General features: G+C 42.2%; 1 protein-coding gene across 7 annotated transcripts in view; it reads right to left on the bottom strand.

Annotated features, from left to right (window-relative positions):
* The window catches only part of NRP1 (neuropilin 1), a 139,966-nt gene that overhangs the window by 48,395 nt on the left and 70,497 nt on the right, over positions 1-21,074 (bottom strand). For all 7 annotated transcript variants that reach the window (XM_060097681.1, XM_060097682.1, XM_060097684.1 and 4 more), the window contains one exon: positions 20,741-20,907. In XM_060097681.1, the coding sequence (XP_059953664.1) occupies positions 20,741-20,907 (167 nt within the window). The remainder of the gene's footprint in view (positions 1-20,740; positions 20,908-21,074) is intronic.

Genomic DNA, 21,074 nt, shown 5'->3' with positions numbered 1-21,074 from the left:
GTGAACACTTCTACTCACCTTGATTGACATTCATCCAGTGGACACTTAGTACTGTGTTTCCACTAAGTTCTGTATTAAGTGGTGAGGATACAAAGAGCAGCAAGAATGGGAGACACAAACACAAGATTACAGGATGGGGCAAGGCACGGAGGAAGGAGAGGTAGGGGGATTGGACACATCTCACAGCTGACTTTGATGTCTAAGACACGTACTGAAAGATGCACAGTAGGAGCTCACAAGTGGATAAAAAGGGAAAGGCTGTTCTAGGGAGAAGGGGGAACAGGAAGGGCAGAGGCAATGGGGAGGAAATGAATGAATGAAATAACATCACTAGACAACCCACCATGTTTCCCTCACCGCTATGGACACTATTTGTCAAGAAATGGATTGATCTCTAAAGAGTACTGTGCTCTGCTCATTCAGAAGCCAAAATAATCAGTTGTCACGAACACCATTCAAAATCTGGCCATCCTCTTGGTGGGTTAGCTTTTTGAATTCTGATGAGCTCTCACCAACTTCACATCCAGTAGACAAGATTGGCGACCCAAGACAGGCAGCTGGAGAGACAAAGACACAACCCCGAGCAGTTCTACATAATGGCAGCCCTCTGTGTTTTGGAGGGTTCATCATCCTAAACAGTATTTCCCTTCTCTTAAAAATTCAGACACACAATAACCATAATTAAGTAACCTGCTTTCCCTAAGTCCAATCAGCTCTGCGCCCATCACTATTTTCTTATTTTGAAAGAATGTCATTCATTATTTCACAGCTGCTTTATTTTTAATTGGAAGATGAGTGTGATTTCACATATGAGTTTGATGTACTTTCTGTTTAACATTAAGGGTGATGGTGAGGGGGTGGGAGGATGGGGGCGTAGCACAGAGCTGAACGTCAACTGCATTCACTGAAACTGTGGAACGTTTCACTCCGTGTGTGTGACAAACATAAACATCTGGTACTTATCTGATGGTCTGTGGGCAATTTGACGGAAGTTTACCAAACTCCTTTTGAGTTCGAGTGGCCACTCTGAGTTAGCTTATCAGTGTTAGCAGAAGTGACCCCATACGACATCCTGTTTCCAATATAAATATAAAAGCCTAACACTGCTGGTAGAATGTCTACCTACATCTTATCTTCACTGTGCTCTCCACACAAAGAGAAGACATAGCTAGACATCAGGCACAGAGGAGGAAAGTGCAACTTTCAGTAGAAGAAAACAGCTGTCTTCATCCCCTTCTGGGGGGCAGGGGATGGTGTCCTACAGCTCCTGTGGGGTGAACTGTCCACCTCCAACTCCCTCTTCGTTGTAAGATGTCTACAGGTATTAACCCACATGCACTTTATGGCCATGGCATTGTCTTAGTAATGATAGGAAACACAATCCCCAGATAAACAGAAGCCAGGAGAGATACACGTTTTACTGGGAATCACTTGAGGACAAAGGGCACGTTTTCGCATCGTGCAGTACATCATGAAGCAAACCTCTGCAAACTGCTGGTTAAATACCTGCATGCAGCCTCCCAGCCATGAAGTAGATATCATCACTTCCTATAATAATACATAACTAGCTATTGGTAATGTCGTAATGTGGAAAGTCTCATTTCCAAAATGAAAAATCTGTCTTGCTCAATAAAATACTGTCCATTGAGCGAGCATTGACAAGGGAGTGTTTCCCGGCTTTTAACATTCCCAAGACAGGTCAGTACAAGAGCCTGAAAAAATAAAGGACAAAGGACTGGAGTCTGATTAAAAACAGGAAAAATACTTTCTTTGGGGGGGAGGTGGAGTGTGTCGGATTCTTTTTAGAGCATCTCTGATGACTCAAAGAGCTGTTTAATTCATCACTAGACACTACAAGCTAAAGAAAATATTTTTAAGCAATTGTCTCATTTCCTTAGATAACACACGTGCTTTCTGATAATGCCTAAGCATCTGAACATCAGTGCTGTTCCAGGATCTGGGGGCTTAATTTACAGCACCTGATCATCATGTTCCTTGACTTAGGATCTTGGACTTTTTATAGTTGCCAGTAGGAATACAACCATTTTATAGTTGGTGACATAATTCTCTCTTTATGTATTTTTCATGATTACTCTATTACATAGAAAAAACACTGATGGCTAAAATTACTATTATATATAGAAAATTCATAAGGCAACCCCTATGTGTCAGGCATTTTATTAAGGGCTAAATTTATATACATTATCTTTTTAATTCTGAACAATCATACAAGGAAGGTTTAGTGGACAAAGCAACTGAGGAACAAAGTGATGTGTGAACCTTGCTCAGAGTCCCGTAACTTGTCAGTGATTAAGCCAGGACTTACCCCAGATCAGACTGGTGGCCCATGTACATGCCAGTACACCCATGCTCTTCCTCAATTCCTATCTTAAAAAGCACAATTATCAAAAGGTGATTTAGAATTTCTTAGTGAATAAAAATTAAATCTTATAGTTATTCTTTCTGGAAATTACATATTTGTATAATTATCGAGAATATGAAACCATTTATGATTACTTTGACTCTGTTTAATGTTTACATTGACTACTGGAAAACCAAATTTTGCAAATGAGTCACTCATGCTGTTGAAAAACAAGACAGTGGTGACAGATCATTTTTAGCAAAAGATAATGAGAAAACATTTAAAAATTCTGGTAAAGAATACAAATATCCAAGAGCAAGAAAAGTGCAGTGCAGGAAGAACTTCACCAATTTTCTTTTCTTGCCTTAATTGCTTGAATTAATTTTTTTTTTCCATAAAGGAAAGCATTTTCCTGGGTGGAAGCAAACTACTGGTTTCAACAAAGCCTATGCTGATAGTAAAACAATCCCAAGTGAATGAACAGATGAATTTTCCTTTCCAAAGACTTGAGTCAACCAGCTAGAATAACACTAGATAAGGCTGTGCAGCCCAGATGCAACGCAAAGCCTGGCTTCCCTGATGCCACTGTACTTCGCGCAAAAGAACAACAAGGAAAGCACAAGACAAATGAAGTCCTCAAACAAGGGCTGAGAGCTATCTCCTTTGGCTGATAAAGGAGATTATGCTGTGGGGCTCCACCACCTTTGGATGTTGGCATATCCTTTCATTCTCAGATTAATTTTTTTGGCATAAACCAGAAGCAACAAATTAAAGAAGAAATATTTAATTCTGATATGTTCTTGGAACTGGAGTGCCATGTGGTTCTTTCTGAAGAGTAAGATCTCTTGTAGTTGTTGGAATGGGCAAGTGGCATCGGCAGGAGGAAAGGAAAGGGACTCCGTACTGCAGGTGAATACCAGCATCTCAACTAGAGACATTTCCAGAACCCAGCTACCCCAATCACTCCCACGTGGAAACCACGAAGATGGAGCGTGAAGAGGAGGATACTGTTCTGGGAGGAGAGCACGGTGGGTCCACACCTCCTCAGGGTGTCTGAGGCCGCATTTCAAAGACCTTTGAGAGCAGGGCAACAGGACTGTGACACCCACCGGAAAATGCTCAGCTTCCCTGATGACGTCAATTTAAGAGAAATATGGGAGGAGTCTTCACATATTCCATGCAAAATCTGAGGGCTTCTTTTTCCCTTCTATATTTTCTAGAACAGATATAATTGTGTTCAGAGAAAACAAATATTCCATTTGAATTCCTCTCTTACTCAATAAGCCTGTAAAATCTGGACATCAGGACACAATGTATTCTGATAACAAAGGAGGAGAAAATGAGATCGTATGGGGGTTCCTATAGACTCTGGGATACAAGTAATCAGCATCAAAGACAACTGGAAACTTCTATGTAGAGTTAAAGAGAAAGGCTGACCGAATGCCTAGGCTTTGGCAAAGATTGTTGTACATTTTTAAGACATACGCCAACCTGAAAACTCTGTATTTCTTTAAAATGAAGAAGCTTCATTACTTCAACACCATGTTCACTTGCAGATGGGGACCTCAGAAACTTTAATAGCTCAGTCAGGAAGATGACACTTAGATGGTCCCCTCTTCCAACTTAGATACTTAGGAGTTCTTACTGGGCGGTAAAAGATTCAGGGACTAAATATTTTTATTAACATTTTTTGAATACTTATTTGTAAGTTACATTAAATTGAAAACCTGAGCCTAATACTTTGATCTGGAAAGAGGATAAGTACTCAGAACAGAACAAATGTAATCCCTAGAAACTTGGTTAAGAATTTAACCTACAAACTCTGTAGTAAAAATCGCATAATGGAAATGTCTTAAGAAAGAAAAATATGCTACAGCTTAAAAAAAATTGTAACCAGCCTCAGATATGCATAAACATGATGTAGATCTAGTCAAATGCCTATAGGACCATTGTACCATGGGTTCTTGCTAGAAGTTTCAGTCAGCAAGGTTTAGCAAGCATCTCCTGCATGGAGGACACAGGCTGGCTTAGGCTCTCCTGCTATAACTCTTGGTTCCATCCATTAATTGTTTATTGTAACACTCATGAAAACTAGGGAAGCATTCTCCTAGTTAGAAGGCTTAATGGGTAGGAATTGCTTGGGGTCGGTATGCATGAGCAGGTCAAGTGGAATGGATCCAGTTGACCGCATTGATCAACATCCTGTGAGATCAAGCAGACTGTGTGAAAGGATCTCTGCTTCTGATGTCTGTCTCTGCTAAAACAAAGGGGGCACAGTAATGGAAGAATGACTAAAGGGTGGTCTGGATGACAACCATTTTAAAACGTAACAGAAGAATTTATGACCTCCACCCATAATTTCAGTAGGACTGTATTATGCAGATAAAGCATATATTATTCTTGCTTTTATGATTAAAAACATTTCGGGCAAACTATAAACCGATGCATGGAGCCAGGGTGCATACCCACACGGATGTGTCTTAAAGCCCAATAATGGTGCTTCACGCATTGTAGATGCTTAAACGGAAAGTGTGAAATTAAAGTAAACCGAAGGACACCAATGGTTCAGATAAAACCATTTAATCCATTAAATTCAATAGATATATATGGTATGCCAGGCTCGGGATGGAAGTAGGCCTATGCAGAAAAAAAGGATAATACAAGACTGAAAATAAGAAGTGCCACCATGCCCACAGATGAGGCATTGTGAGCTTCAGAAGACGATTACATGCACAAGGGGAAAGTTCAGGCTGTATGGAAAAGAGGTCATTTGAATCATTCAAACTGGACCTCATAGGATAGGATAAGATTTTGGCTATGGAAGGGGTCAGGGTTGATGAGTTAAAGGCAGAAGGAACAGGAAAAAAAATCCCAGCCAATTTCCTGCATTTCAAAACATCTCATATGATGAACATTCTCCTTCTGCCTAGTATCTCTTGGCAAAAGTCCTTTAGAGAGCAGGGAAAAGTGTCCTCCCCACCCCTAGCCCCCAACACACATCCTCCTTTGCAGAGGCCTTCATGGGGTCCACGGGTCCAGGCCAGGAGGTGCTGGGCTGGTGACAGGGAGACCATGCAATCTTATTTGTAATTAAACTTTCAGCTCATGACCGTGCACTGCACTGCTGAGCTAATTCTGCTAAAATGTGTGCTTTCACTGCCTCTGGGAATCCAAGCATTCCTGGGAATAAGACCTAACCCTCAGTCTGCATGAGCCAGATACCTCTCTCCTGAGTCTCATGGCACACTGTCCAGCCCTACCCTCCGTTTATATCTACGTTTGAAAGAAAACATCTCAATGAAATGGCATCAAAACTGCGTGTTTTCTTGAGGAGTCCACACTGCTGTCGAAATCACACTGTTTGCTCCTCAAACAATTAAAGAGAGGGCCATGAGTTGAGATCATGAGCTTCCGGTGGTGGGTATTTCCATGTCTAACATCCCTTGCACTGTGGAGGGAAGCTGGTGGCTGGAGATTCTTCTTTTATCACACAAATAAGTGCTAGATACTTGGGTGCCAAGAGAGGGAAGGTTACCAGATTCCTGCCCTCTCGTCAGTGAGGGAAAAAGTCAAGTAAACAATACATCTCAATACAGAGGGAACTGGCTGCATTAAATACCCTCAATGAACTCTAGGACTACAGGGAAAAATACTTGGGTGATGCAGGCAGCACATGGTGGCAAAAAAGCACAGGTCCCAGGAGCACCTCTGTGGCTTTGATATTAAAGAACGACCTGGAGTATGTTAAGCAAATTAATTAGCCATTCCAAGCCGTGGTCTCCTCTCCTCTCCAACAAAAATACCAATGCATAGCCCATTTCGTTATTTTTCCTGGCTTTATGAGAGTCATAATGATGCATTGGTACACACCTTAAACATAAGAATGTGACCCTAATATTTTTTCCCTTAGTCATTTGGGTGATTGGAGCGTGTGTGTGTGTGTGTGTGTTTGTGTGTGTGTATGTGTGGTTTTGCCTGTAGTAGCTAGATTGTATAACTTGTTTGAAAGAGGGAGAGAGCCCTCTTTAACTTTAATGTCACCTAGACCGACCTGCAGCGTCTCATCCTTAGCAAACGCTCAATACACATTTGCCGAGTTTAAATTCAACACTCTGTCAGTTCAGCGTTGCTGGCAAGATCTGAAACTCCTTTTTCCCAGATAAAGCCAGCTACCCATCGTTAAGCCAATGTTAACATTTGAGCAACAAACTTGTACTCTTTTTTTTTTTTTTTTTTTTGCGGTACGCGGGCCTCTCACTGCTGGGGCCTCTCCCGTTGCGGAGCACAGGCTCCGGACGCGCAGGTTCAGCGGCCATGGCTCACGGGCCCAGCCGCTCCGCGGCATGTGGGATCCTCCCAGAGCGGGGCACAAACCCGTGTCCCCTGCATCGGCAGGCGGACTCTCAACCACTGCGCCACCAGGGAAGCCCCAAACTTGTACTCTTAATTGAGGAATATGACTATTCTTATCTTGGTGTTTAAACTGCAAATATTAAAACTACTCAAAATTTCCAGTCCTTTGAAAAGTTCACCACTTACAGGGAAGGTCTGCTGGATGATGAGTTTTGTTGGCCAGGTCCATGCCACGTGAAGGATTCTTTTTTATTTATTTCTCAAAAGACCTCTCACTAACTTACGAAGCGTCCCTCCTCCCAGAAGTTACCTCAAAGGGCAGCAAGGCTTAAATCATTTTTTCGCCGTATCTATCATGCTCTCCAACCTCTTCTCAATCTTTTTGTTTTAGAGCCAACTTATTTGGGATCATGACGTCCACAGGATATTTATGGATTGGCTGTATCTGGTATCTTAGACTTTTCTCAGACCACTTCTGTATTTTTGAAAAATTAGCAACATTGATATTTCACTGTCTAACTATAGGTCTCCAAGTTTTCACCTAATTAACATATGATCCTCATACGATGTTGGAATTGTAGCTTTGTGTGGCTGGGAAATGAGTGCAGGTTTCAGGCCTTTTGTGATCTTTGTGTTTGTCTCATGGTCTCTGAGAAGCAGCCCAGTAGAAGAAGCAGTAATACTAATTCTGCACTGAGGCCAGGCAACATAACACCTTTCCAAGGTGCAATAACCTCAGTTATGGACACATACATCTTTCCATCTATCAGCAGTTTAAAGAGATTTTTAAACCTGAAAGACCAAGAAAATATTAAACAGGTACAGGTAAGGTCTATTTCTGTTTCAAAAGCTGTCGTTCTATGCTCCCCATAAAGTGTTATTATCTGCAGTACTAGGGAGATTTCTAAATGACTCAAGATCAACACACATCTGTACTCAGACAGCATCTGTCTATTTCAGCACCAACAAAATGGCTTGTTTATTATTAGTTTTGCAGTAAGTCACGCCTTTAATTTTTCTCTCTCCTTCTAAAAGCTTGGTTTCAAAAACAAACACAAGGATGAGTTTCTGGAAACTAAAGACTTGCAGATGGGGGCAATGGTCTAAATCAGGCTGTTGGCCTATAAACTTTGACAGCATCCTTTTACACTGACTTTCCATGTATTTCTCAGGGATCTACATGGGCCTCTCAGGTTAATGAGAGTTTCATGTGTTGATGGGGAATCTGGACGTGCAGGTGTCCAAGAAAACCCCTCTACTTGGCGTTAAAAATCCTGCAAGGAGCTGACGGGATTACTGAGATTAAAGTCAGTCACCCACCAAAAGTTATAACAAACGCTGCCCCGGAGACAAGGGAGAAGACAAAGAACAGGCTGCCTAGGTACAGTTGGTTGTCAGAAATTGTGTGTAAACAGTGGGTCTCTGAAGGGATGCCAATCATTCCTGAGAACAGATGAGATGAACTTCATGATTTACTATATTTGGTCAACTGCATTTTCCCTGTTTGGAAGCTTACCATTCAGTCAGGAAGTGTATACTGATTTTTTTTTTTTGAAGATGACTTATAAAGGAGGTGGGAAAGCCCTTGAAATAATGCATTTTCAAAGAATTACTTTCTAAAAGAATCATCTGTAATTACCATTCACAATGGATGTTCTATAGTTTCGGGCTGAGCAGAGGCCAGCCCGTGGCAGGAAAAGGGCTGGAAAGTTGGAAACTGCATGGAGGGAGGTGGGTAACCAAGGTGAGGACGAGGGAAACGTTTTGTGCTCTGAAGACACACTGTTTTGCCATCCAAATGCAGTCGGGGAACAGAACTGAAAATTCTTTTAATGTTCTGAAAGAAAAAATCTGTCTGTAGTAATTTCATGCATTTCAGTCCAGGTCACACAATGGGAAAAATGCATCTGCACGTCTACTTTCAAAGCACAGGGGAACAAGCACAGATGTTCCACGAAACATATCATGCTCTTCCTCCCCTATCCCTGCCCGGAGTCCTTAACGTAACGGAAGAAGCTGTGATTCGCATTTATCCACTGGAACCATTCTCAACACGTGGACAGACACGTCTATTTCACCACATCCTTGGAGGTGACACAAGGTGAAATGTTTTCTTGGTGAACATGGCCATACTGTGGTGTGTGTGGTGTTGGGGGTAGCGGGGTGGGCTTCTTGGCAGAAAAAATAGAGCTAAGGCCCACATGTGGAAATGTAGAAAAAAGCATTTCTTTATGCTACCTTGCAGGTTTCCAGGACAGTAAGAATCCTATCATTTTGTCACTACACTTTAAGATGCAAAGTCAGGCCTGAGAACACATTACCCTGCGTGGTTTTAATAAAGCTGCTGGTATATAAGAAGAAATGGAATAAATAAATTTTAAATGGAAATCAAATCTTTTGATAAAAAGATTTTAATTGAGATGCATTTTATATGAGACACATAATATTCTAAATCTAGACATTTTAAAAAAAGATAGGTAGATAAACAGATGTTCCCATAAACTCTCCTGGAAAACAGCAAAGTTCTTAGACTAAGGGAACTAAACTATTATATTACAGAAGTTGATAAGAGTTCAGTTTCAGCATATTACAGACTGAACCCCAAATTACCTATTCCTGTCTGCTTTTCCTTTTTGTCCTCCTCTCCAGAAGAGACAGGAATGTCCAGATGTAGATCATGTAAGATGCCTTCTACATTTGTCTTAGTAAATGAGATTCTTTTATTTACGAGTGGTTGATTTAGAGGAAACATGTTAAATGAACAAATGTATTGACTGATTTTTCTTCACAGGGTACATGATTGTTAAATAAATGAATTCTTACCGTCTTGGTATTAGAGCTTTGTAAATAAAAGTATCCTTATAAATGAATGCAGTATTTGGAAACATAAGTTAAAACTACAGAAATAGGATAATGTGTGTGCTACAAAATGTTGCTGGTTGACAACAGCAGTGGCTAGTCTGGATTTTCAGAATAATGTTTAAAAAACTAGGCCAGGAAAATTCTGCATACTCTGTCTTCATTTTTTAAGACTGGGAACTAAGAAAAAGTTCTTTTCTCTTTTCCCCATGAACTCTGTGTGCCTCCTGAAATATCAAAAACAATTTGTTCAGTGTTTCACATTTCATTTAATTTGCTAACTTCTTTTATTATCATGAGTATTTCCCACTGGAAATTTTATCTTTAATTTCCGGATCTTCAAACTTAAAAGCTCTGTTGAATTTCTTGCACCTGTAGCCATCAGCCTGTGCATCGACCTGGGTCTTGGTCTTTCTCTTCGGAGATGGGGTCTGTCTTTGTCAGCTTTAGCCCTAAGTAACCACATCAAGTCATACATGCATGAAGATCACCGTGATGACTTTCTTCTTAAGCTGTATCCCTGGTGCTGCTTTTTTCCCCTCCACTTTTCTGCATTAGTATGATGGCCTATAACATGCTCCGAATTGCATGTGGTATTTGTCTTCTTAAGGAAAGAAAAAAGACCGAGTGTTGGCCAGACTTTAAGGTGTGAACAGCCTGGAATGGTGGGTAAGACTTTGCCTTTCAGATACTTCCATCAAAGATTAGAGAGACATGAAAGATGAACTGCCCAGACTTCATCTTATCTCCCCTAGTGAGCTGCACTTCCCCCTGAACTAGCACAAAAGAATCAAGCAAAACAGCCCCACTAGCGAGGTTTCTATGTGAAATCCTCAGATAAGCTTCAGGGTGAAGCCAACCTAAACAATTACTTGATCTAAGGAAAGAAAATCTTTTTAATTAAAAAAAAATTTTTTTTTTGCTATGTGTTGCCTGATATGATTATCAGTACTATTTAAAACGAATTCGAGCTATGCTTCACATATTTATATTTTCTTTTAAGCAAGCCCAGGGTACCAGCTGATAGAGTAAATTTATTTTTAATAGAATCACAGAATCTTAAATGCTTGAAAGGATTTCAGAAGCTGTCAGGTCCAATCACCCATCCCCTGAAGAATTCTATCTATTGCCGTCTCAGGCTTGCTAGAAGAATAAAGAAGCTTATTTATTTTTCTGCTAAATCCAGAAAATGTAGTTAGAAGTTTAAAGCACTGGGATTGTAAGAAAAATAAAACTTTGGTAAAATTAAGACTTCATTCTTCTGAAGGAAGGCAATTAAAGGAAGGCCATGAATGTGTTTTTAACCCGTGGAGGCAAAATGAGCTGAAAAAAAAATGTACAAGTCACTTGTACAAGTTCATATGTGATTATTCTAATTGCACATTAGTCATAACATGTGCAATTAGCCTCAACTGCTTACTCTGTTCGATAGTTGGAAATATAAAAGCGTAATGCATTTTATTACTATTGGGATTTATAGAGCATTTTTAATTTAATCTACTTTCCTCTCTTTATTTGAACGTAGAATTGAATGAAATGTGAAGGCTGGGGGCTTGCAGTGGAGAAAGGAAATACGTATGCGTGTTTGTGTGTGTCTCTGTTTCAGGTCAGCACCCAAAATTGCTATTTTGATGTGGAGCTTTCAAATGGTGCATTAAATGAGAAATATATGAGGGCACAGAATATCCATTTGCATCCTGGCTTTGGAATTTCCAGGGTGGGCCTTTTGCACCTTTGGAGAAGTTTGCTGTGGAGGTGCTTGAAAAGTTTCCAACTGTAGGTTCTGCCACTTCTGAAGAACACACATTGTTTTGCTCTGGGGCTTTCAAATTCTGGTATGAAAGTTATTTAAAGCTTAGGAGTTTGTGTGCTACATTACATGCTGCATAAACGTAGCCATCGCTGGTAGACGTGGACATTAACGCACTCTGTAAAACACAGTTCTTACCGCCAGGGCAGAAATCAACAAACCCCACCAAAGGAATTTCTTAAAACTGCTATCATAAAGTCTGTGCACATTATGGATTTCATTAACATTTTACTCCCCAAGGATTCCCAATTGTATAATAACAGAAGTTCTTTAAATTTTAAATACCACAGACAGGAACAGCCTTTCACCTAAAACAGATGTGAAACCATCAACCTTGCCTTCCTATTGGTCCACAGATATGAAACTGGATGGTAATTGATGGCTTCTAATGTGTTGTTGTTTAGGTTACAGAATTGGAAACTTAATAGTATGTTTCCCATGAAAAGATAAGTTAATAAAGCAATAGACAGGTTTTCAAACACAGTTCCTTACTCTTGATTACATTTGAAGTTAAAAAAAAAAAAAGAGCTGTTTATTTACATACTGCAGAAAAACTAAAACAGGTAAGTCAAGGTCAGGGGCACACGACATCCAGTTGTGGAAGAGCTCATTTCAGTCTTATTTTTCCTAAATCTTGTCAGTGATGACTGGTGATTTTATCCTTGTGTTTCCTTTTCTTAATCCCATTCTTATCAGTGCATTTTGAGACCCAATCGTGCAGTACTCTAAAATAACATCTGTATTTATTTAGCTAAAAACAGTCCACTTCTAAAAGCTAAAAATAGTGAAGCTTAAGATAAATAAGCAGGCAGGTTTATGATGCTATTTTCCTGCATCAGGTAAACAGATGCATCTGTATTTTTGTAAAACAAAAGAACTACGTACGACTCTGTTCAAATATCTACAATAAGCGGTTGAAAAGTGACAGAAACCAGCCAAGCAACCAGCTACTTTTTCTTTCAAAATTCTGATCAGTCTGATTATTTTGAAAATGACTTGATTAGGATTTTGCGCATCTTCTATACCAGTGGTTTACAACTGGGGATGATTTTGCCCCCAAACAGGACATCTGGCAACTCCTGGACACGTCGTTTTTGGTTGTCATGATTGAGGGTGCGTGCGTGCGTGTGTGTGCGTGCGCGTGTGCGTACGTGTGTGTGTGTGCATGCGTGTGTGTGTGTGTATGTTACTGGCTTCTAGTAGCTGGAGGTCAAGAATGCTGCTAAACTTCCTACAACACACAAGACAGCCCCACAACAAAGAATTATCCAATCTAAAATGTCAGGAGTGTCCAGATGCAAAACCCCTGCTCCAGACAAAGTCCAATCATTTGTTTAAATTAAAGCTTCTGCAGTGACTGTTCAACTTACTAGACATCATTTACCAATCAGCAGCTAAGCAGGATATACTGGGATTTAAACGTGCCTGCTTGGTCTTCAGACACAGTCTTCAGAGAGGATCCAAATTCATGTCCTCATACTGTTACAACAGTGGGAGCAAAGAAGCGGTGGCCGGGATACTGAGATTCCAGCCCGGGTCTGTCAGTACCTGGCCCTATGGTCTTGCAAATAACTTAATCCCTCTGAACACATGAACAATAAAGAATTTAGACAAAAGAATGTTTGCACCTATGTTTAATCTTACTCTTAAAGTCAAGATATTCTGGAAAGAAATATAAAAACCTCTCCTCTAGAATTTAACTATGAATGTTGGTTCCAAATAGACACTGCCATAAAACAATAAGAAACCAAAACAGCAAGCAAAAAGAAATGTTCATGCTCTGGGGCTTCCCTGGTGACGCAGTGGTTGAGAGTCTGCCTGCCGATGCAGGGGACACGGGTTCGTGCCCCGGTCCGGGAGGATCCCACATGCCGCGGAGCGGCTGGGCCCGTGAGCCATGGCCGCTGGGCCTGCGCATCCGGAGCCTGTGCCCCGCAACGGGAGAGGCCGCAACAGTGAGAGGCCCGCGTACCACAAAAAAAAAAAAAAAAAAAAAAAGGAAATGTTCATGCTCTACAAACTAACTTATTTTAAGTGTAATTCTACCCAAACACTTGTCGTTCTTTCAACACTCTCTTCCCAGTGATGCTTCATCATAAAAATCAGAGGCTTCTTTAAGTGTCATACATTTTCTTTAAAGTGTGTTGACATGAAACACTAACTAGTAAAATCCTTTGACTGATTTTTAAAATTGAATTAAGTGGTCAACTTGACCAAAATGGTTAAAATCATCTTGCTAGGGCCTCCCTGGTAGTGCAGTGGTTGAGAGTGTGCCTGCCGATGCAGGGGATACAGGTTCGTGCCCCGGTCCGGGAGGATCCCATATGCCGCAGAGCGGCTGGGCCCGTGAGCCATGGCCGCTGAGCCTGCGCATCCGGAGCCTGTGCTCCGCAACGGGAGAGGCCACAGCAGTGAGAGGCCCGCGTACCGCAAAAAAAAAAAAAATCATCTTGCTATGTTCTGACAAAACAACAGCTAAAAATGTCTAAATAATTATGTCACATGTACATTCTGTTTCCCCCAATCATATCTTCCTTCAAAAACAACAAAAAGCTCTGAATTTCATCTGTCCCTATAAACACATATTTCCTTCAAATGACTTCCTATAATGTGAAACACCAAGGTAAGGTACCAGAGAAAGCATTAGGAAAAGTTCCTCAGGAGACAGTAACTTTTGGAACATGAGCTTCCTGGGTGGAAACCTAGTTAGACATAACAGTCCTGTGATAAATGAAGGGTCAGAGATAAAGCATTTATTTTGTGCATGAAGTATAAGTCAATGCAGAACTAGAGTAAGATAACCAAAGTCTCACCTGGGCTACTTTTTTAAAAAGCAAATTGTCGGGACTTCCCTGGTGGCGCAGTGGTTGGGAATCTGCCTGCCAATGCAGGGGACATGGGTTCGAGCCCTGGTCCAGGAAGATTCCCACATGCCACGGAGCAACTAAGCCTGTGTGCCACAACTACTGAGCCCGTGTGCCACAACTACGGAAGCCCACATGCCTAGAGCCTGTGCTCCACAACAAGAGAAGCCACCACAATGAGGAGCCTGCGCACCACAACGAAGAGTAGCCCCCGCTCGCCGCAACGAGAGAAAGCCCGTGCACAGCAATGAAGACCCAACACAGCCAAAAACAAACAAACAAATAAATAAATAATAAAATTAAAAAAAAAAAAAAAAAGCAAATTGTCTCCCTTCAAGATCAATGTTTCAGCTAAAATAGCAAGTTAATTTTAATTGCAAAACACACACAGAGCACACCTGGTGAATAAACAGTCAGTTGAACAGCTATATTTTCCCTAAATTTGCCAACATTATATTTTACATGCATCATTCCACATTTGGGTAACCCAGTGAGCTATTTTCGTCAGTTCTCTAGTCACACATTTATAAAGCATTTTATTGCAATTTCAGCTATTTACTAATGATCTGAATGAGAAAATGCCCCGCAATCCTGGAAGTGTCTGGTCTGTAAGCGCAGCGTGTTTACAGTCAGGATAACTTGCCTCCATACATGTTCTGGATTAGTTCAATTCAGCAGATAGAACCGATTTTGGACACAGATTATAAACCTACTAGAAACTAGCAACTGTATGAAAAATCACAAACTATTTCATAGGAGATCCCTGTTCCACACTCAACACATTCATATAAGAGAATGAAAGATTTGTCCAAGAGAGTTGAGAAGGAAAGAAAATGAGATATGAAATTTGTGAAAATAAATGACATTTAAAAGTTTTAAGATAAATTACTTCAGCTTCTACTTTCAATTTGGGGAAACTCTCACTTTGAAGAAAAAAAGAAGGGTTTCAGATAACAAATTCTTCTAATTGAGTAAGAAACACTCACTTCTCCCACCTAAAATGTGATAAAAATGTGTAACAATACTGTGTGTCAGAGGGAACATTTCCAAGAATCCATGAGTTATTTCATCCCATTTGGCACGTAAAGGATGTCCAGCTAGCCCTTTCTTAGCTCCTGAAATCAGGTCCATGCCTTTAAATGATCTTTTGTCTCCATTCTCAGCAAGCTGCAAGTGAGATTCGGAGGTTTCTGGTAGCAACAACTCACACCCCTGGGTGGATGTGGAGGCACCTGTGGGTAGTAAACCTTGAAGGACCCCCTGGACTACAGGGAAGACCTTGGGGCTGGGGGCTGGGAGCCAGGCGCGAGGAAGGACAGTTTCCTCTGTGACTCACGAGGTCTTAAGACCTCACCAGGATTTTCGCTTTGCCCAGTTTAGCTGGCGTGAGAGTATCTGCACGGCTTACTGCATTTGACAGAGCAGGAGGTGAAAAACTCACAATTCCAATGGCCAAAGAGCTCTGCAAAGGCCAGCTGCACCCGGGCCTGGTTCAGATCTGACCCCGAGCTGTGACTCGCCTCCCGCCCTCCGGCTCTCCCAGTGCCCAGTGACTCAGGTCCCCAGTCTGAGGAAAGAAGTCCCCTTTGGCCCTGTGAGGCTAACTTTCCCCACAAGTTGCAGCTTTTCCCCAAATCAGGACTTGATGAACTATTTAACCTCTCTGGGCTTCAGCCTTCTCATAGGAAGATGCAGATAAAGAACCTCTGGTCCACTTAACCTACACTCTAAGACTAAAATGGGCTTTTATAAAGGGAAAATGCTATAGAAACATAAGGTTTTGTTGTTAGAACATGTCTTAAAATGAATTTTAAAATCCTCAGAGCAACCCAGGGCCGCTTGCATTTGAACAGTTTGAATGAGGGCACCTACTTTCTTCAACCCTGCAGCTGTGGCTGTGAGTAAGTGAACCCTGAGAGAGACAGAGAGAGAGAGAGAGAATGTGTGTGTGTGTGTGTGTGTGTGTGTGTGTGAGAGTGTGTGGGTGTGGGTGTGTTTTGACTCAGTTCAGCCCAACTCCTTACACCAAGGCCTTTGGTTACTGGTGTCTGCTTTCAAAGTTCCTTCAGTTAGGAAATGTGGAATATTATCAAAGGGAAATGCATGTAAAGCAAAAGGAAAACACTGAAACAAACCTCCGCAGAAGGTTAGCGTGAGCTCCTCTCTTCTGGAACTTTCCTTCTCCTCATCCCTCAGAATGAACATTTCTATCAGAAAATGTAGTGAACAGAGAAGGGGCTTGCTGATGTATTCTTACAGCTACAGAGGGTCTTCTTGGAGATTACTTTCTTTTGTGGGATTAATCCATCATAGGGCTGATGGACCAAACCAAACAGGATGTGGTTTAGAAGCCAACTGCTTTCTGCTCCTCTGGAATAAGAGAAGGCATGAATAATCTAGCACCAATTTTTAATTTTTCCCACAAAAGACAATGCTACCAAATTTGGAGATGAGCAGAGTTTCAGCCTGAGTTGGTTTATCAAGTAATTCTATTTCTAAAGTCACTGGAGGGTGTAGTAATCGATTAGTCCCTAGTGCCATTTTTATTTCTTTGGATCAACAAAGTTCATATCCTATCCAGGCATTACCTCTCTTGACTTTTTTTTTTTCTCTTGTCTCCTGGCATTTTAATCAGGGGAAAGTCACAGTTGTTGTGAGGAAAGCACTCCCAAGAGCTTTAATTAAAGCTAGAAGGATAAATCTGTTTACAGTGCAGTGAACACCATCATTAATAAAACATTGAAATAATTAACGAATTAAATTCTGCTTTGTGTGTGAATGGCTACATCAGGATTTAGGAGAACATGTTTTCTGATCAGACACATTCTACACACTTAGTTTGAAGATCTGAAAAGAAAAATCCGAGCCTGCTTTTTTCTGAGATCCACAGTCTCGTAGACTGCCAGAGCTTGAATGGAGAAGACTACGTCACCTTTATTTTATAGGAAAAGAAATTCAGTGTCAATGAGGTTAATGGCTTGGGCTCTAATCATGTGCTTGAAAATTAAGAATTTTTATAGCGCCACCGATCCACTGAGTCTTTCCTCAGAATCCTTGATTATTTAACCAGAAACAAAAAGAAGATAAAGATGAAATGAGTAATCAGATCAGCAGTTCTAGGACACGGAACAGAATGGAATACTCTGAAAAACATGGGCAAATCTCACAGGGTGATTAACTCTGCAATTGACAAGTAGGAGGTTTTCGTCTCAGGATATGAAGTGGCCTTTAGAACAGGATGTGACCACGTGGAAATGTCCAAGCCAGGACTTCCCTTCATGTTCCTCCCCACTAAAGGGCTTCTTGCCCTGGTTCTTAAGCTTTTTGCCAGACAACAGATCCCACAGGAAGCACCAAGGAGGACATCCACACCGGCGGTTAACGATGCATTGTTTTTTTATGTCACTCGGTAATTTCCTAGAGAAAACAATTGAACCAAAGACTGTTCCTGTCTTGAGGGAGAGTCAGTTTCCAGGGCTGCCTTATTAATTTAACACATGCAAGTGTTTGTCCTTGTGGCTACAGCACCATGTTTTGTGGGGTATATTTCATGCAGAATGTGACAAAGCCGAAAAAGAAAACAAATGCCATCCTCATTCTGATGTGCATACAAATAGGACCGTCAAGTACAAATAAATGGTCCTGCGACGGGAGGTGTGTACCTCCTGCCCTCAGCCTCCCTTATGCTGTGCTTGTGGGTTAATTTATAAAACATCTATCCAATGAAAACAAGCCCGCCACTTCCAAGGAGTTTCAGAAAAGCTGGAAACACATGAAATTATTCATAGTTAGGTGATGGGTGGATGTTAAGCCCTCCCACCAAGTACACAGACGCAACTACCATGGAAATGAGCCCGCTGAGCTCCCGCAGAAGAAAAAGATCATTTTCCCTCAAGGTGAACTGACGCTGAGCTCCTCTGACATCCACCTTCCGGAGGGGCTGAGGAGTAAGGGCTCCCCATTCTTGGTTTAGAAGCAGGAAGCCCCCGCTCATCCTGGTGTGAGGCTTCTCAGCACGAGGAAGAGCATAAAGGGTTGCGGACGGATGCTTCACAAGATACACCTGAATATATAGGAATTAGTGATAAAGATAAAGCACATCGAAGTGTAAAGAAGCAGGTGTTGCAGTCCAACAGACCTTGCTTCCAAGCCCGTGACCTTCGGCATTTACTCATCTCTCCGAACCTCAGGGTCCTCATTTTAAAAATAAGGATAGGGCTTCCCTGGTGGTGCGGTGGTTGAGAGTCCACCTGCCGATGCAGGGAACACGGGTTCGTGCCCCGGTCTGGGAAGATCCCACATGCCGCGGAGCGGCTGGGCCCGTGAGCCATGGCCGCTGAGCCTGAGCGTCCGGAGCCTGTGCTCCGCAACGGGAGAGGCCACAATGGTGAGAGGCCCACGTACCGCAAAAAAAAAAAAAAAAAAAAAAAAAAGGATAACTGAACCTCTGTCACAGGACTGCTCTGAGGATTGAATAAACATGAATCAAGTACTCAGCAGAAGTTGGGGCACATAGGAAATACTCGATACATGGCGACTATCCCATGAATGGCACAAGTGTCATTTGTGCTGTTCTCCCTCCAGCACGTGTGGAATTGCTGCCCCTTGGAAGTTAAGCGTGGCCGGCCGTGGGATGCGCTTTGGCAAGGAACTCGGTGTCATGCTCCTCAACGGAGCCTCGTGGGTCCGCGTGCTTGGCCACACTCCCTTCCTCCCTGTGCCTTGGTGACAGGTTTCGGATGACGGCCACTCCCTCCAACTAGGTCCTGGTGTGAGAAGGTGTGGTGCAGACCCCCTGCCAGCCAGAGATGGGGGGTGGATGAGCAAAAAGGAAACCTTCTTGTCTGGGGGGTTTGGGTTACTTAGCTTATCCCGACCGTACTTTGATAGAAAGAGTTGGACCATCTGAGACTTTTCTTCTGGGGCCATCACAAATGGTGCCCAGCTCCTGAGAGTGACGTAAACCCTGTCCCACTGACAAATGCTCTGTGAGAGCCCGTTCTGTCTCCACACATCTACTGACACCGAATTCCTTGCCCAGAAGAATTGCTACCATTGCATTTTCAGAACTCTTGCAAGACTAACATCCCTAAATTATTGAGTGTTCTCCACCCTGCCGAGAACACAACTACATTACCATGCAAACATGCTTAGCACTGCAAAACGTAAGCTTCTCTCTAGAGGCACGTCTGTCAATCACATGGAACTGCTGGTTGGTGTGGGGATGTGGAAACACAAGTCTCCAAGAGCTATTTGACGGAGGCAAGTTCATTTCATTTCTGACTTAATCTAGAGCTGGATGCAGCAATCCCACCCAAGGTAAAAGCCTCTTCTTTTCTCACCCTCTACACATTTCTCAGTGTTATCATTTCGAGGTTAGTGTGAGTTCAGCCTTCTGAAATAGGCCATTTCACTTTAAGTGTATGTTAAACTAATATTGACCTTTCCAAAGTAAAACAAAATCTGGTATTTGTGCTCAACAGACTGAAACAGGCATAGATGTAGAAAGTAGGGGATTAATCATCCTGGTATATTTTCTTGCTTAGAGACTCTCCCTGGGAATTAGTCATTTTTATATATCTCGCAATTAGTACAGGACAGGCTCTGCCTACTCTCCCGAAGAGGAAATCTGGATCCTTCAGCAAATAACATTGGATAATTTGCCCCCAGTTTAACCCACACAGCCAGATATGATGTTTCATTTGACAGTGGGTGAAAAAGTCAAGAACATGAACATCAGGCCTTGGGTGGGAGTATCCAGACATCAAGCTGGGGCAAGTGTAGGCTTTGGGAGTGGTGCCAGGGATGAGCTGGAGATGAGTCCGGGTGGAGGGGCAGAGGAGGGGCACCTGTGGGGAGTGGAAGGGTGAAGGCAGGGAGGGAATATTAGAGCAAAGTGGGGAAAGCAGAACCAACATCACTATTAAGGACAGAGACATGTACGTTTCATACGTCTGCGCCTGTACGTAATCCACAGAGACCAATACCTTCAACTAAACCACTTCTTGGGCACGTGCTACTTGGACCAGTGAGGTAAAGTAAACCTCAACCCCGTTCTGCTCTTCTCCTACCCTGAGCAAACAAACAAACAAAACGCCTTACAAAACAATGACTTCAGGCACACCTCGAAGTACAGGTAATATATTTCATTAAGGAAATAAAAATCTGTTGAAGTAGGAAGCACATCCATAGAAAATGTATGGCTGCTGTGGGAAAAAACCCCTCGGATCTTTTAGTTGTTACCCAAGTGAGACACCTGTGCTCAGATTCTGTTAGAGTCATATGTAAGTATCTGAGAAGACAAGGGGTTTTCAGGGATGTCAGCTAGGCCTGCTTTTCTCTGATCCTGTGAATTCTGCAAAGTGATTACACTCGGTGGTGGTCCCTGTCCTTCTCGTTGGAAGGCACTAGCCACGGCGTTGCTTTTTTTCAACAACCGTTTTAGATGACCCAAATCTTCCACCCTGAGTGTGCCAAGTATAAGCCACATACCTGGATCCACTCTTTGTAGGAATCCTCTCCAGGGGTCCACCCATTCTCAGGATAGTGGAGGCGGGAACGTTCAGCAGACCAGTTGGTGCTGTACTGGGAAGAAGCTGTGATCTGGTCAGAGTGAATCTCTCCGGATTCCATGCCCAGAGCTTCCATACACTTGAAGTCTGAAGGGAAAAAAAAATGGCCCTAAGTCATCAAAACGAAGAGGACCTAGGATGCATATTTCCTTTTTTGATCTGGAAAACTAAAACGGTCTTTTCGATGTTCACACAGTCTTACAAAAGATGACGGCGAGGGACTTATTGGATTGTAGCACCGATACGTGCATTTT

The sequence above is a fragment of the Mesoplodon densirostris genome, chromosome 4 (assembly GCF_025265405.1).
Source record: "Mesoplodon densirostris isolate mMesDen1 chromosome 4, mMesDen1 primary haplotype, whole genome shotgun sequence".
In the NCBI taxonomy this organism is placed as follows: Eukaryota; Metazoa; Chordata; class Mammalia; order Artiodactyla; family Ziphiidae; genus Mesoplodon; species Mesoplodon densirostris.
Note: the sequence above shows the minus strand (reverse complement) of the source record. Positions and strands in the feature narration are given on the sequence as shown.